This window comes from Rhinatrema bivittatum, chromosome 16, assembly GCF_901001135.1.
Source record: "Rhinatrema bivittatum chromosome 16, aRhiBiv1.1, whole genome shotgun sequence".
Classification (NCBI taxonomy): domain Eukaryota; kingdom Metazoa; phylum Chordata; class Amphibia; order Gymnophiona; family Rhinatrematidae; genus Rhinatrema; species Rhinatrema bivittatum.
Genome location: NC_042630.1, coordinates 20,055,818 through 20,073,250, shown reverse-complemented (window position 1 = coordinate 20,073,250; position 17,433 = coordinate 20,055,818). Strand labels below are relative to the sequence as shown.

General features: G+C 52.0%; 1 protein-coding gene across 1 annotated transcript; it reads right to left on the bottom strand.

Annotated features, from left to right (window-relative positions):
• Nucleotides 1-505: 505 nt before the first annotated feature.
• Nucleotides 506-10,991, bottom strand: LOC115078169 (UDP-GlcNAc:betaGal beta-1,3-N-acetylglucosaminyltransferase 7-like). The gene is made up of 3 exons (XM_029580902.1): nucleotides 10,942-10,991; nucleotides 5,089-5,730; nucleotides 506-2,315 (listed from the first exon to the last, which is right to left on the bottom strand). Exons 2-3 carry the CDS (start codon nucleotides 5,711-5,713, stop codon nucleotides 1,864-1,866), a joined length of 1,077 nt encoding a protein of 358 aa, XP_029436762.1. The 5' UTR covers nucleotides 5,714-5,730; nucleotides 10,942-10,991; the 3' UTR covers nucleotides 506-1,863.
• Nucleotides 10,992-17,433: the final 6,442 nt, after the last annotated feature.

Here is a 17,433-nt window from a genome sequence, read left to right as displayed (position 1 = left end):
CCTCTTTCAATGGAAAGGAAGCTCTAGAATGTGGGAACATGGGATGAGGGTGAAAGGGGGTAGACTCAGGAATAATCTTAGGAAATATTTCTTTACAGAGAGGGTGGGGGATGCATGGAATGACCTCCCAGTGGAGGTGGTGGAGACAAAAACTGTATCTGAATTCCAGAAAGCCTGGGATAAATACAGGGGATCTCTATGGAAGTGATGAGAATTATAATGCTAAATTGATTGGATGGATGGATGGACAGACTGGATGGGCCGTATGGTCTTTTTCTGCCGTCATGTTTCTATGCTTCTAGATGTGGCAACTCCAATTCATACCAAATGCTTAGGGGGTAATTCACAAAGCCTTTCACAAGGGTAAAAACCCAGGCCTGTCAGCATAAATGGCTTTGTATAAAACTGTGCGTGATTTGTGCACATAAAATATGCAGAGATCCCAATTTCATGCATATTCTTATGTGCAGAAAAACTAAGGGGGGGGGGGGGGGGGGGGGGGGGAGTTGGGATTTCTGTGCACGCTTTTGATTTTCTAACCATAAGCACAGAAATTAACCCGCACAAGTTACTCCTTGCAAATGGCAGGTGCAGAACCCTACGGGGGAACTTGTGAGCGTTATCTAACTTTCCAAAGCGAATTTCTGTGCAGAAGTTTGCTTTGAACATTAGGGTAGCTTGAGTGTTTTTCGAAAGGCATAAGTTATGCGGGATGTTATGTGATTACACCTCCCCTGGGAGATTCCACCTCTCAAACAAAATAAAAGTTCACATAGGTGGCCCTCTGGTTTTCAAGAGCAGAGGAAAGATTATCCTCAGCAAACGTCACAACGTTTGCATCTGCCTTTCTGTGACAAACACAAAGGTCTTCCCACTTGAGGGGTTAACAGCAGGCCTCGGTCTACTCTTCTAGGCCTGGATCCACTGACGTCAGCAGTGCTAGGCCTGAAAGGGGAGGTTGCCATGGATATCTGTGTAATTCCCTGGGAATTCCTCTGGATGGACTTCCCTTGTCTTTATGGAAAGTATCCTCAGAGGTCTCTCTCCAGTGTCATCAATCCCAGAAGCAGTTTTTTGTTGGGGTTTTTTTTTAACCCTGCTCTGTTGTAGGAGACAACCTAGTCTGCTCCCATCTTCCACTCAAAAGGCATGTCGGGCCTTGCTGCTTGGAAGTAGGCCTCAGGTCTCACTCATTACTCCCATCACTCTCCTCCTGTACTGCCAAGCAGTCCCACTGATTATTCCCATCGCTGCCATCACACCCTGCGATGGAGTCTCAATTATTTCTGCCGTTGCTGCCAGCACACACCATAACAGAAACAAAGGGTGAGGCGCGTTTGCTTATTTTCAAGGCAGGTGTTTATATAGGAGAGTAATGTGGGAGCTGGGTACTGTCACTGGTATTTGCTTCACCTAGGGAGCAGAGTGAGGCTCACAGGCCTTCAGTCCCTTCATGGGGGTTCCCAGAGGAAATCTGGCAAAAAAAAACATCTATCTCCCTGCAACTAGATTAGAGGACAGCCCTCTGGCAGAGGGTGCATAGAGAGGAACCTCTTTAAAAATAAGGTTCATGACGAGGCATCCTCACTGCTCCTGAGGCTTAATTGACAATGACCACACGGGACACCAACATGGCTGCACTAAATAGGATGAGGCCTGCTCGTGCTGTGCGGTGTCAGGGGGTGAGTGCCGTGGCTGGCAGGGGGGGGGGGGGGGACCCAGAGATTTCCCAGAGTCAAGTCTGTAGAGTCAAGTCCAATGAATCAAGTGCAGCTGGGGATGAAGGAGACAAACAATGTTTGCTTTTTTCTTTTCCTGAGATCCAAAACTCGAGAGGAGTGGGGGGAGGGACGATCCCCTTGATCAGGCTATGGCGTCACAACTTATCGGCTTCCTCATGCGAACCCAGAGATTCTGCAAGTTCTTCGCCAGAAACCCGTGCACCATTATTGCTTCGCGAAACATGCAGAGGTCTTCCCGCACGGAGAACGAATGGAACCGCCCGTCGTGCCGGAAGGGGACTCCTGCGGCCAGTGCCAGGAACCCCAGATAGACGTCATCCAGTGGGAAGACCGGCAGCCTCAGCGAGGCTCGATACAAGGCAGGTATAACCTGGCCCGGCATTATGTAGCCACCGCCCGAGGGGAAGAGAGGTAGGCGGGCAGCAGACAGAAGTTCCACGGACACCTGGTTCCTGCCCTGTCGGTCCACCGAGAGATGCCGCTGGATGTTCCCGTGGATGGTTCGAGTCACGTTGGGGGTCTTCTGGACGTAGCGCACCATGGCTGAAGGATTCAGGAACTCGTCATCGTCGCCTGAGCCCAGAAATAGAAACCAAGGGTGAGGCACGATTACTTATCTTCAAGGCAGGTGTTATACAGTAGAGTAATGTGGCAGCTGTCTGCAGATAAAGACTTCTGGGCTCACACAGTCTGCCCCCTTCTGTTTACTGTGTCAGTCAAGCGCCCTACTCACAGGCCGATACAGTACAGTGCGCTTCCGACGGAGCGCAATGTTACCCCGCATTTGAACGCGCGTTTTCGACGCGCTAGCTTTACCCCTTATTCAGTAAGGGGTAATAGCACATAGAAAACGCGCATCCAACCCCCCCCCCCCCCCCCGAAACTAATAGCGCCCGCAACATGCAAATGCATGTTGATGGCCCTATTAGTTATTCACGCGCGATACAGAAAGTAAAATGTGCAGCCAAGCCGCACATTTTACTTTCAGAAATTAGTGCCTACCCAAAAGGTAGGCGTTAATTTCTCTCAGCACCAGGAAAGTGCACAGAAAAGCAGTAAAAACTGCTTTTCTGTGCACCCTCCGACTTAATATCATGGCGATATTAAGTCGGAGGTCCCAAAAGTTAAAAATAATAAAAAATTTAAAAAAATAAACTTAAAATCGGCCCACAGCTTGAAAACCGGACGCTCAATTTTGCCAGCGTCCGGTTTCCGAGCCCGTGGCTGTCAGCGGGTTTGAGAACCGACGCCGGCAAAATTGAGCGTCGGCTGTCAAACCCGCTGACAGCCGCCGCTCCTGTCCAAAAAGAGGCGCTAGGGACGCGCTAGTGTCCCTAGCGCCTCTTTTTTACCACGGGCCCTAATTTAAATAATTTTTTTTTTCTGAATCGGGCTCACAGGAGAGTGGCTAGTGTGCGATTTTTACTGTATCGGCCTGTATATCTGCCTTCCTTGCCCTTGGCTTCTGTACCCTGTCCCAAGCTTGCTTGGATTCTGCCAAGGCTTTGTCTACCGCCACCTTTGCTGGAAGTGTCCGAGTAAAGAGGCGCTTGCTCTGAGCTTCCCTCGAGTGTCTTCCTCCTTGCTAAATGCTAGCACCTTGTACTTTATGGAAGTCTGCCAGATCTGTGAAATTTTCTGTCATATCCCACCTCGTCCCGCCCTTCTTTCTTCTGGAGAATACACGTAAGTTTTTGTCAGCCTCCTGCCCCTCTCTCCCTCCTTCATCATCCTGCTCAGCCAATAAGAGCCTGCATTTCCGTGATGCAGCAGGAAGAGGCGTGGCCAACAAAAAAAAATTCCGAGTTGTGACCCGGCGGCCATATTTAAATAAGATCCCCCAGAAAAGGAATCTTAAAGTGTAGGCCTTGTTTAGACTTAACTAGAGCTGAGCGACCAGGAGGCAATACTGCTGTACAAAGGGAGACACCTTAATTGGGGGGGGGGGAGGATGTAGGCAGGCACTGCCTATATCCTCCCCCATCCAGCTCAAGTGAGCCGGCACGCACCATTATACAGTTTGCATGTCTGGGCCGAAAGTGAATCAGAGGTCTATTGAGTCCCGTTTTCTTCTAGTCACCCAAAGACTCCCTTCTACGCCCTAATCCAGGGGGAGATGGAAAGAGAACACAGGCCACGCACAGGAAGCCCATTCCAGGGCACCATGACAAAAGTAAAGAAATTCTTTCCTGACCGCCGAGTATGGCGATCAGGTTAAATCCCTTTCCCTTGCGTCGAACGACATTTTCATTGTCACCCAGTTTTCTTTTCAAGTTGCACAAAGCTGTAGTCATGACTGTCTCTTTGGGGCAATTACTCAATCTCTTGGTATAAACTATTCTTCCCTCTGAAGGGGGTTAAATCCACTTTCCCAATCCATGGAGAAAATAAGCTTTTATTACATAATTGTTTCTTCTAGTTGGGGACCTAGAGTGCTCCATGCTTGGTCAATTATTGAGTTGGCAGCGGAAGGTTGAGATTTTTTAAAAAGTGACTGTTATTTCATAGGTGTAGCTTGATTGCTTAATTGGCAAGGGGTGAGTAACAGGGGTGTGTGTGTGTGTGTGTGTGTGTGTGTGTGTGTGTGTGTGTGTGTGTGGAGGGGGGGGGGGGGTCCAGACTGGTTGTGGGGATGCAAACTTTCTCTCTTCCTTCTCTGCCCAGCTCAGATTGATGTGGATTAACAGGAAGGGAGGGGACTCTTTCACTCTCTTTCACCCTTCCCCAGGGCTGACCCCCAACACTCGCCCTCTTTTCAACCTCTGACCTCATTGCTCTCCTTCTTTATCTCCCCCCCCCAACCCCAGTACATGCCCCATATCCTTCCCCTACTCACAATCCATTTGACCCCAGCACTCTCTCACTAGCCCAGCCTGACTCCAGCAGTCTCCTCCCTTCACCCCTCCTCCGATCTGCATGTTCCCCCTGACCCTGCATTTCCTTTCAGCTCATAGCTGCGTCTTCTTCCAGTCCACAGGGATGCATGGCCGTGTCTTCTTCTGGCCTGCCAGGTGGGCTAATTTCTGTGGTACCTTCCAGCCCACATGGCCCACCTGCGGCTGTGCCCCTAGCTGGATGATGAGAACTCGATATTCTCCTTCCAACCCATGAGGGCCAGCACCAAGTCCTTTGCCCCCCCACATTCCCTCAGTCTCCACCTATAATGCATTTGCATTTATTTGACAAGTGCATTAAATATCGATCTGGAAGGGTGTTATATGCTTTGCAGAGGATTAGATGCAACAACAGAAGGTGTGTTCTTTGGAAAATAAACTATTGAATTGACCAAGCTGGGGTGACTCTCTAACAGATGGACATTGACAACCCCAAAAAAGGGTGAGCTTACCTTTAAAGATAAACGCCGCCTCTTTGCAGTGGTGGTACAGCCACTCGAGGAAGCAGCGTTCCTTCAGAGCAAGGTTGTGGTGGCTCTCGGTGAAGTCCCACATCAGGATGTCCTGGAAGTCTTCTTCTTCCTTCAAGACCATACTCATAAGCTTCCCGTCGGTCACCGTCCCCAGGAGGAACAGCGGCTTCACTATGTAGTTGTACATGAGGCGCTCGTAGGCCCAGTTGGCGCGCTGGACTGCCCGGCGGTCACCGAAAGTGGCGTGTGACTTCATGGCGACCACAAGCAAGGGGTCTCCATGGTTCGTCTGGCAGAAGCCCTCCTTAGAGGTGAGCAGTCGACAGGTGTAGTTCTGCAGATAAGCAAACTCCTTCAGGTGCTGGCTCAAGTTGAGAGTGTAGGTGTACGCCTCGTCCTGCAGAATCGTCGTCTCTCGGAAGGCAGGGTACGGCTCAGAGATGGGCAGGAAGCTCGGGGGCGGCGGCTCCTTTGGAGGCAGGGGTTGATGGGTCTCATTGCTGGAGATCCGGGGTTCCCTTGTCAGCTGACCGACCTTTTTGTAGAAGAAGCCGCAGAGGACGCAGAGGAGCATGACTAGGGAGACTCTGAAGGCTCTGGACATGGTCCTTTCTCTGGTGCCTGGAGTGAAGAGCATAAGAAGCAGGAATCTGGTGAGCAACCAGCCGGCATCCCCATTCCACCTTCAGAGGGCAACTCACAAGATCTATGGGGAGCACTGGATGCTTTTCCCTGACCCAGAACTGACCCACTTTTCCCCTCTAATCTACTGCCCCAGCATGGTGTCAGGGGCACTTTCCCCCTCTAAGCTACTGCCCCAGCTCGGTGTCAGGGGCACTTTCCCCCTCTAAGCTACTGCTCTTGCATGGTGTCAGGGGCAATCTTCCCTCTAACCTACTGCCCCAGCAGGGTGTCAGGGGCACTCTTCCCTCTAATCTACTGCCCCAGCACGGTGTCAGGGGCACTTTCCCCCTCTAAGCTACTGCCCTTGCATGGTGTCAGGGGCAATCTTCCCTCTAAGCTACTGCCCCAGCATGGTGTCAGGGGCACTCTTCCCTCTAATCTACTGCCCCAGCACAGTGTCAGGGGCACTTTCCCCCTCTAAGCTACTGCCCTTGCATGGTGTCAGGGGCAATCTTCCCTCTAACCTACTGCCCCAGCAGGGTGTCAGGGGCACTCTTCCCTCTAATCTACTGCCCCAGCACGGTGTCAGGGGCACTCTTCCCTCTAATCTACTGCCCCAGCACGGTGTCAGGGGCACTTTCCCCCTCTAAGCTACTGCCCCAGCATGGTGTCAGGGGCACTCTTCCCTCTAAGCTACTGCCCCAGCATGGTGTCAGGGGCAATCTTCCCTCTATCTTTTTTTTTTCTATTTATCAATTTTACAACTCTATCAAGCATCACTTGAACAAAAATACATGTTTTGTAACTCTTTAACAATATCAAACAATATCCCAACACCCATATAGCGTATATTTCCCCTCTCAACAGAAAAAATATAATATAAACCAATCATTAATTTTCTCAGGGGGATAACTCACAATTTTTTTTAAGTTACAGAGCATTTTCAAGCCCACAAACAAGGATCCAAGATTAACTCAACCTTAGGAAATTTAATTAAACAAAACCCATGGCAAAATGGGATGCAGCTTCTCTTTATGATCGATCTAAAGTTACATCTTATGAAGTGAACATTCAAGTCACCGGGGAGGGAGAAACTACTATATTCTTTTTACTTGTTATAAATGAAGTTAACTGGGATGGTTGAAAAAACAAAAATGAATTCTCTTGGTGCTTAATCAAGCACTTACAGGGAAATTTTAAAAGGAATAAAGCATCCCAATTCCAAAACTTGACGCCTCTTCTGTGTCTGCCTCCAGAGGTCAAGGAAAACCTGGCTCTTGTGATTAAGGAACAATTCTGTAGGAGGGGAGAAATACCTTTTAAACAGCCATTCTCTATCTGCTTCAAGTAAGAACACAACAAGCAAAGTTGAAGGGACTGCTATATTTTCTTCCGACTGGGACCAGTACCTGAAAATTCTTAGAATCAGTCTGGGTTTTCTTCAGCGGGGGGATTTAATATGCTTTAGAGATGATGGGCAGTTTCCTCAGGCATTGTCTCCAAATCTCTTTAGGTGCTGAACAAGGTATCTTAGGAAAGTTAATGCACCTTAAATTCCTTGCCCTGATTTGGTTATCCAAGTTCTCAGTTTTCTGATGTAAACTTTGATTTTCCTTTATCATATCATGCTGAATATTGTATATACTCCGTTTTTACCTCTAGGGAGTGAATCTTTTGCTTGTTTTCAGCTAAGTCTTTTTCAGCTGTAACAGTCGTCCATCCAGTTTCTCCACATTTTTTGCACTTTGTAACATTTGCCGTGAGATGTTAAGCATTAGTCGCTTGGATGGCCTGCCGAATAGTTTCTAAAGAAAAGATTTGTGGGGGGGGGGGGGGGGGCTTACCAGCTCACAGTATTGTCCGATACTCTCTAGGTCTCCAGGATTCTGCTCCGGGATCCCCTCCTCCTCTGCGGCTGCCGTTCCACTTCTCATGCAGCTTCTCCTGCGTCCCGACCCGGATGGAATTCCGGTTCCTCCAGTTCTCCTCGTGATTGACTGGTTCCTCTCAGGCGGGATTCATAGGTGGCAGTCTATCCTCCGGTGAGAAAGATGTCGATGGTTCAGGGCCGAATTCAGGCTCCTCTTCCCCCCGATATTCGGCCAGCGAACTCATAGCTGGAGCTTCTGCTCCCCGACGTATGGGGACGTCCATAGGGCCTACTAACGATTGGGTTGAGGGAGGCTCCGAAGCTATGCACTCCCTCGCCCTCCTCTTGCAGCCCGAATGAGGCATAGGAATTAAATTCAAGGTAAGTTGGAGAGAGACGCTCACAGACGTCTTACCCATTCGCCATCTTGGATCCAATCTTGCCTCTAACCTACTGCCCCAGCATGGTGTCAGGGGCACTCTTTCCTCTAACCTACTGCCCCAGCATGGTGTCAGGGGCACTCTTCCCTCTAACCTACTGCCCCAGCATGGTGTCAGGGGCACTCTTTCCTCTAACCTACTGCCCCAGCATGGTGTCAGGGGTACTCTTCCCTCTAACCTACTGCCCCAGCATGGTGTCAGGGGCATTCTTCCCTCTAACCTACTGCCCCAGCACGGTGTCAGGGGCAATCTTCCCTCTAACCTACTGCCCCAGCATGGTGTCAGGGGCACTCTTTCCTCTAACCTACTGCCCCTGCATGGAGTCAGGGGCACTCTTTCCTCTAACCTACTGCCCCAGCATGGTGTCAGGGGCACTCTTCCCTCTAACCTACTGCCCCAGCATGGTGTCAGGGGCACTCTTCCCTCTAACCTACTGCCCCAGCATGGTGTCAGGGGCAATCTTCCCTCTAATCTACTGCCCTAGCATGGTGTCAGGGGTACTCTTCCCTCTAACCTACTGCCCCAGCATGGTGTCAGGGGCAATCTTCCCTCTAACCTACTGCCCTAGCATGGTGTCAGGGGCAATCTTCCCTCTAACCTACTGCCCCAGCACGATGTCAGGGGCAATCTTCCCTCTAACCTACTGTCCCAGCACGGTGTCGGGGGCACTCTTCCCTCTAACCTACTGCCCCAGCATGGTGTCAGAGGCACTCTTTCCTCTAACCTACTGCCCCAGCATGGTGTCAGGGGCACTCTTTCCTCTAACCTACTGTCCCAGCACGGTGTCAGGGGCAATCGTCCCTCTAACCTACTGCCCCAGCATGGTGTCAGGGGCAATCTTCCCTCTAACCTACTGTCCCAGCATGGTGTCAGGGGCAATCTTCCCTCTAACCTACTGCCCTAGCATGGTGTAAGGGGCAATCTTCCCTCTAACCTACTGCCCCAGCATGGTGTCAGGGGCACTCTTCCCTCTAACCTACTGTCCCAGCACAGTGTCAGGGGCAATCTTCCCTCTAACCTACTGCCCTAGCATGGTGTCAGGGCCACTCTTCCCTCTAACCTACTGCCCCAGCATGGTGTCAGGGGCAATCTTCCCTCTAACCTACTGTCCCAGCACGGTTTCAGGGCAATCTTCCCTCTAACCTACTGCCCCAGCATAGTGTCAGGGGCAATCTTCCCTCTAACCTACTGCCCTAGCATGGTGTCAGGGCAATCTTCCCTCTAACCTACTGCCCCAGCATGGTGTCAGGGGCAATCTTCCCTCTAACCTACTGCCCCAGCATGGTGTCAGGGGCAATCTTCCCTCTAACCTACTGCCCTAGCATGGTGTCAGGGGTACTCTTCCCTCTAACCTACTGCCCCAGCATGGTGTCAGGGGCAATCTTCACTCTAACCTACTGTCCAAGCACAGTGTCAGGGGCAATCGTCCCTCTAACCTACTGTCCCAGCCCCAGAGGCACTCTTCCCTCCAACCTACTGCCCCAGCATGGTGTCAGGGGCAATATTCCCTCTAACCTACTGTCCCAGCACGGTGTCAGGGGCAATCTTCCCTCTAACCTATTGTCCCAGCACGGTGTCAGGGGCAATCTTCCCTCTAACCTACTGCCCCAGCATGGTGTCAGGGGCAATCTTCCCTCTAACCTACTGCCCCAGCATGGTGTCAGGGGCAATCTTCCCTCTAACCTACTGTCCCAGCACGGTGTCAGGGGCAATCTTCCCTCTAACCTACTGCCCCAGCACGGTGTCAGGGGCACTCTTCCCTCTAACCTACTGCCCCAGCACGGTGTCAGGGGCACTCTTCCCTCTAACCTACTGCCCCAGCACGGTGTCAGGGGCAATCTTCCCTCTAACCTACTGTCCCAGCACGGTGTCAGGGGCACTCTTCCCTCTAACCTACTGCCCCAGCATGGTGTCAGGGGCACTCTTTCCTCTAACCAACTGCCCCAGCATGGTGTCAGGGGCACTCTTTCCTCTAACCAACTGCCCCAGCATGGTGTCAGGGGCACTCTTTCCTCTAACCTACTGTCCCAGCACGGTGTCAGGGGCAATCGTCCCTCTAACCTACTGCCCCAGCATGGTGTCAGGGGCAATCTTCCCTCTAACCCAGTGGTTCTCAACCTTTTTTCTGTCGGGACACACCTGACAGATGGTTCTCACATGCGTGACACACTGACCCATGATCGTCACAGGGCTAGATGTAAATGTACAGTTTGCATCCACGGGAACCCCCCTGATCCACAATAATGGATGTAAAGCAGAATTATGACATTCCCCATTCAACTCATCTACAAAAAAGATATTCTGGTTCTGGTGTCATCTCAGTAACAGCAACTCAAACTCCTTCTACTTTCAGGCTCAATAGCCCTACTTATGAAAAGACAGCAGTTTACCACCAATGCATGTCCTCTTGAGAAAACGCAACAAATAAGACTGATAAAACACTTACATGCTAGTAAAATATCTCTGTAACAGACACAGAACCGACCTAACATACTCCCAGGATCTGTAGTAATGCACATAAACTAATCCACACACAGTTACACCTGTATTATGGAATACACTCAAACAGGAGCAACCCTATCTATGAAAAGGCAACACTATAAATATTAAAATCAGGCCCTAAAAACCAATACACCTCTTATTAGGAAAACAGAACTAACAAGCAGCTATAGATCCCCACACAGAAATAATTGTAAAACTATACTAATAAGCAGAATAAATGTTTCACAACAACTATGAACAGAATAACATCCAACAATTAAAAACTCATAAAAACTATTAAAAATTCTCCAAACACCAATAAAATATTTCAAAAAAAGCAGACACATCACATAATATTAAATAATTAAAATGGCAGTCAATCAAGAAAAATAAACTTAAAAAGCCACCTTTACTTACCCCCTCCAGCAGCTGTCCTACTCCTCTTCCATGCAGGCTGTAGCACACACCAGAAGCAGCAGTAGTGGCTAAGCTCTATACTCATGGTCCTCTTCCTTAGGGCCCATGTCTCTCACACACACACACCATACCAGTCATGCCCCCATGACCAGTTTCTGTCTCTCACACACCAATCATCTCCCAGTCTTTGACAAACACACCAGTCACCTTCCTGAACAGTTTCTCTCATGCCATACACACACACACAGGCTTCCCACTCCCGTGTTCCACTTACATATATGGGCTTCTCACTCTCATAATCACTTTCTCTTTCTCACATACACTCACCAGTCTCTCACTCCCATGCTTGTTCTCTCCACATGCACAGGCTTCTCATTCCCATAATCACTTTCTTTCTCTCACACATACACACACACCAGTCACCTGATCTCTCTCATGCATACACACACACAGGCTTCCCACTCCCATGTTCTCTTTCAGATATACAGGCTTCTCACTCCCGTGCTGTATCTCACACACTCCCATGCTCACTCTTCACATGCACAGGCTTCTTATTCCCATAATCACTTTCTTTCTCTCTCTCACATACACACAAACACACACCAGTCACTTGATCTCTCTCATGCATATACACACACACATAGGCTTCCCACTCTCATGTTCTCTTTCAGATATACAGGCTTCTCACTCCTATGCTGTGTCTCACACACACACAGGTTTCTCACTCCCATGCCCACTCTTCACCTGCACAGGCTTTTCATTCCCATAATCACTTTCTCTCTCTCACACATACACACACACCCGTCACCTGATCTCTCTCATGCATACACACACACAGGCTTCCCACTCCCATGTTCTCTTTCAGATATACAGGCTTCTCACTCCCGTGCTGTATCTCACACACTCCCATGCTCACTCTTCACATGCACAGGCTTCTTATTCCCACATACACATACACACACACCCGTCACCTGATCTCTCTCATGCATGCATACACACACATACACAGGCTTCCCACTTCCATGTTCTGTCTTACATACACAGGCTTCTCCCTCCCATGCTGTGTCTCACACACACCCAGGTTCTCACTCCCATGCTCACTCTCTTCACATGCACAGGCTTCTCATTCCCATAATCACTTTCTCTGTTACACACACATACACACACACCAGTCTCTCTCTCTCTCATTTCCATGCTCGCTCTCCACGTGCACAGGCTTCTCATTCCCTGAATCACATTCTCTCTCTCACATTCATATACACACCAGTCACACCGTCACCTTACCAACCAGTCTCTCTCATATACATGCACACACACAGGCTTCCCACTCCCATGCTTTCTCACATACCCAGATTTCTCACTTCCATGCTTTTTCTCTCTCTCTCTCTCACACACACACAAACACACATCCCTGACTGTCTCACATACACATCAGTCATCTCCTTGAGCAGTCACTTTCATTGTCTCTCACATATACACATACATCAGCTCTCTGACCAGTTTCTCTCAATCACACACATACTCTCGATCAAATACATTCTCTCACTTACACACAGGCTCTCAATCACACACATTCTCTCACACACAGGCTGGCTGGCTGCTTCTCTCTCTTTCTGTCACTCACTTCCTCTCTCTCTCCCTCCCCCCCCCCCAACGGTAGCTGCTCCTCCTCCTCCAGCCCCCGCAGGCCAATAAGGAAGAATTCCATCGATCGCGGGAGGCTCCTGCTGCTCTCTCCTCTCCCGATTACCGTCTGCTGCAATAGCTTGGGGGCCGATGCTGCAGCGGCCGCTGCTACTTCATCACGCGGCACGGCCTTTCTTCTTCCCGCGCACCGCGTATCACTTCCTGGTCCGGGGGGGGGAATGCAGGCGCGGGAAGAAGAAAAGGCCAGCCGCGGATGCCACAGATTTTTTTTTTTTTGCACCGCTGCCGTTGCCGCTGGGCTTGAACGTGCTGATAGCCCGGCGGCAACGGCAGCGGTGCAAAAAAAAAAAAAATCTGTGGCATCCGCGGCTGGCCTTTTCTTCTTCCCGCGCCTGCATTTCCCCCCCCCCGGACCAGGAAGTGATACGCGGTGCGCGGGAAGAAGAAAGGCCGTGCCGCTGCTAGTTTATCACGCGGCACGGCCTTTCTTCTTCCCGCGCCTGCATCCCCCCCCACCCCGGACCCGGAACAGGAAGTGGTGCGCGGGAAGAAGAAAGGCCGTGCCGCGTGAGAAAGGCCGTGCCTGCTAGTTTATCACGCGGCACGGCCTTTCTTCTTCCCGCGCATCACTTCCTGTTCCGGGTCCGGGGGGGGATGCAGGCGCGGGAAGAAGAAAAGGGCAGCCGCGGATGCCACAGCTTTTTTTTTTTTTTTGCACCGCTGCCGTTCCCGCTGGGCTTGAACGTGCTGATAGCCCGGCGGCAACGGCAGCAGGGAAGAACGAGCAGCGGGAGGGACCGGGAGCCACGCGACACACCTGCCGGTGCTTGGCGACACACTGGTGTGTCGCGACGCACCGGTTGAGAACCGCTGCTCTAACCTACTGTCCCAGCACGGTTTCAGGGCAATCTTCCCTCTAACCTACTGCCCCAGCATGGTGTCAGGGGCAATCTTCCCTCTAACCTACTGCCCTAGCATGGTGTCAGGGGTACTCTTCCCTCTAACCTACTGCCCCAGCATGGTGTCAGGGGCAATCTTCACTCTAACCTACTGTCCCAGCCCCAGAGGCACTCTTCCCTCTAACCTACTGCCCCAGCATGGTGTCAGGGGCAATCTTCCCTCTAACCTACTGTCCCAGCATGGTGTCAGGGGCAATCTTCCCTCTAACCTACTGCCCTAGCATGGTGTAAGGGGCAATCTTCCCTCTAACCTACTGCCCCAGCATGGTGTCAGGGGCACTCTTCCCTCTAACCTACTGTCCCAGCACAGTGTCAGGGGCAATCTTCCCTCTAACCTACTGCCCTAGCATGGTGTCAGGGCCACTCTTCCCTCTAACCTACTGCCCCAGCATGGTGTCAGGGGCAATCTTCCCTCTAACCTACTGCCCCAGCACGGTGTCAGGGGCAATCTTCCCTCTAACCTACTGCCCTAGCACGGTGTCAGGGGCAATCTTCCCTCTAACCTACTGTCCCAGCACGGTGTCAGGGGCAATCTTCCCTCTAACCTACTGTCCCAGCACGGTGTCAGGGGCAATCTTCCCTCTAACCTACTGCCCCAGCACGGTGTCAGGGGCAATCTTCCCTCTAACCTACTGCCCTAGCATGGTGTCAGGGGCAATCTTCCCTCTAACCTACTGCCCCAGCATGGTGTCAGGGGCAATCTTCCCTCTAACCTACTGCGCCAGCATGGTGTCAGGGGCAATCTTCCCTCTAACCTACTGCCCCAGCATGGTGTCAGGGGCAATCTTCCCTCTAACCTACTGCCCCAGCATGGTGTCAGGGCACTCTTCCCTCTAACCTACTGCCCCAGCACGATGTCAGGGGCAATCTTCCCTCTAACCTACTGTCCCAGCACGGTGTCAGGGGCACTCTTCCCTCTAACCTACTGCCCCAGCATGGTGTCAGGGGCACTCTTTCCTCTAACCTACTGCCCCAGCATGGTGTCAGGGGCACTCTTTCCTCTAACCTACTGTCCCAGCACGGTGTCAGGGGCAATCGTCCCTCTAACCTACTGCCCCAGCATGGTGTCAGGGGCAATCTTCCCTCTAACCTACTGTCCCAGCACGGTTTCAGGGCAATCTTCCCTCTAACCTACTGCCCCAGCATAGTGTCAGGGGCAATCTTCCCTCTAACCTACTGCCCTAGCATGGTGTCAGGGCAATCTTCCCTCTAACCTACTGCCCCAGCATGGTGTCAGGGGCAATCTTCCCTCTAACCTACTGCCCCAGCATGGTGTCAGGGGCAATCTTCCCTCTAACCTACTGCCCTAGCATGGTGTCAGGGGTACTCTTCCCTCTAACCTACTGCCCCAGCATGGTGTCAGGGGCAATCTTCACTCTAACCTACTGTCCAAGCACAGTGTCAGGGGCAATCGTCCCTCTAACCTACTGTCCCAGCCCCAGAGGCACTCTTCCCTCTAACCTACTGCCCCAGCATGGTGTCAGGGGCAATATTCCCTCTAACCTACTGTCCCAGCACGGTGTCAGGGGCAATCTTCCCTCTAACCTATTGTCCCAGCACGGTGTCAGGGGCAATCTTCCCTCTAACCTACTGCCCCAGCATGGTGTCAGGGGCAATCTTCCCTCTAACCTACTGCCCCAGCATGGTGTCAGGGGCAATCTTCCCTCTAACCTACTGTCCCAGCATGGTGTCAGGGGCAATATTCCCTCTAACCTACTGCCCCAGCACGGTGTCAGGGGCACTCTTCCCTCTAACCTACTGCCCCAGCACGGTGTCAGGGGCACTCTTCCCTCTAACCTACTGCCCCAGCACGGTGTCAGGGGCAATCTTCCCTCTAACCTACTGTCCCAGCACGGTGTCAGGGGCACTCTTCCCTCTAACCTACTGCCCCAGCATGGTGTCAGGGGCACTCTTTCCTCTAACCAACTGCCCCAGCATGGTGTCAGGGGCACTCTTTCCTCTAACCTACTGTCCCAGCACGGTGTCAGGGGCAATCGTCCCTCTAACCTACTGCCCCAGCATGGTGTCAGGGGCAATCTTCCCTCTAACCTACTGTCCCAGCACGGTTTCAGGGCAATCTTCCCTCTAACCTACTGCCCCAGCATGGTGTCAGGGGCAATCTTCCCTCTAACCTACTGCCCTAGCATGGTGTCAGGGGTACTCTTCCCTCTAACCTACTGCCCCAGCATGGTGTCAGGGGCAATCTTCACTCTAACCTACTGTCCCAGCCCCAGAGGCACTCTTCCCTCTAACCTACTGCCCCAGCATGGTGTCAGGGGCAATCTTCCCTCTAACCTACTGTCCCAGCATGGTGTCAGGGGCAATCTTCCCTCTAACCTACTGCCCTAGCATGGTGTAAGGGGCAATCTTCCCTCTAACCTACTGCCCCAGCATGGTGTCAGGGGCACTCTTCCCTCTAACCTACTGTCCCAGCACAGTGTCAGGGGCAATCTTCCCTCTAACCTACTGCCCTAGCATGGTGTCAGGGCCACTCTTCCCTCTAACCTACTGCCCCAGCATGGTGTCAGGGGCAATCTTCCCTCTAACCTACTGCCCCAGCACGGTTGTCAGGGGCAATCTTCCCTCTAACCTACTGCCCTAGCACGGTGTCAGGGGCAATCTTCCCTCTAACCTACTGTCCCAGCACGGTGTCAGGGGCAATCTTCCCTCTAACCTACTGTCCCAGCATGGTGTCAGGGGCAATCTTCCCTCTAACCTACTGCCCCAGCACGGTGTCAGGGGCAATCTTCCCTCTAACCTACTGCCCTAGCATGGTGTCAGGGGCAATCTTCCCTCTAACCTACTGCCCCAGCATGGTGTCAGGGGCAATCTTCCCTCTAACCTACTGCCCCAGCATGGTGTCAGGGGCAATCTTCCCTCTAACCTACTGCGCCAGCATGGTGTCAGGGGCAATCTTCCCTCTAACCTACTGCCCCAGCATGGTGTCAGGGGCAATCTTCCCTCTAACCTACTGCCCCAGCATGGTGTCAGGGGCACTCTTCCCTCTAACCTACTGTCCCAGCACAGTGTCAGGGGCAATCTTCCCTCTAACCTACTGCCCTAGCATGGTGTCAGGGCCACTCTTCCCTCTAACCTACTGCCCCAGCATGGTGTCAGGGGCAATCTTCCCTCTAACCTACTGCCCCAGCACGGTGTCAGGGGCAATCTTCCCTCTAACCTACTGCCCTAGCACGGTGTCAGGGGCAATCTTCCCTCTAACCTACTGTCCCAGCACGGTGTCAGGGGCAATCTTCCCTCTAACCTACTGTCCCAGCATGGTGTCAGGGGCAATCTTCCCTCTAACCTACTGCCCCAGCACGGTGTCAGGGGCAATCTTCCCTCTAACCTACTGCCCTAGCATGGTGTCAGGGGCAATCTTCCCTCTAACCTACTGCCCCAGCATGGTGTCAGGGGCAATCTTCCCTCTAACCTACTGCCCCAGCATGGTGTCAGGGGCAATCTTCCCTCTAACCTACTGCGCCAGCATGGTGTCAGGGGCAATCTTCCCTCTAACCTACTGCCCCAGCATGGTGTCAGGGGCAATCTTCCCTCTAACCTACTGCCCCAGCATGGTGTCAGGGGCACTCTTCCCTCTAACCTACTGCCCCAGCATGGTGTCAGGGGCAATCTTCCCTCTAACCTACTGCCCCAGCATGGTGTCAGGGGCAATCTTCCCTCTAACCTACTGCCCCAGCATGGTGTCAGGGGCAATCTTCCCTCTAACCTACTGCTCCAGCATGGTGTCAGGGGCAATCTTCCCTCTAACCTACTGCCCCAGCATGGTGTCAGGGGCAATCTTCCCTCTAACCTACTGCCCCAGCATGGTGTCAGGGGCACGCTGCTCTCTGACTCAGTACTGACCTAGTACCTCAGCATGGTGTTAGGG

Excerpts from the sequence above, each read along its gene's own strand:
- LOC115078169 (XM_029580902.1), bottom strand. The coding sequence starts at position 5,713 with ATGTCCAGAGCCTTCAGAGTCTCCCTAGTCATGCTCCTCTGCGTCCTC. Across the intron at positions 2,316-5,088 it reads GGCGGCGTTTATCTTTAAAG|GCGACGATGACGAGTTCCTG; the intron begins GTAAGCTCACCC and ends TTCTGGGCTCAG.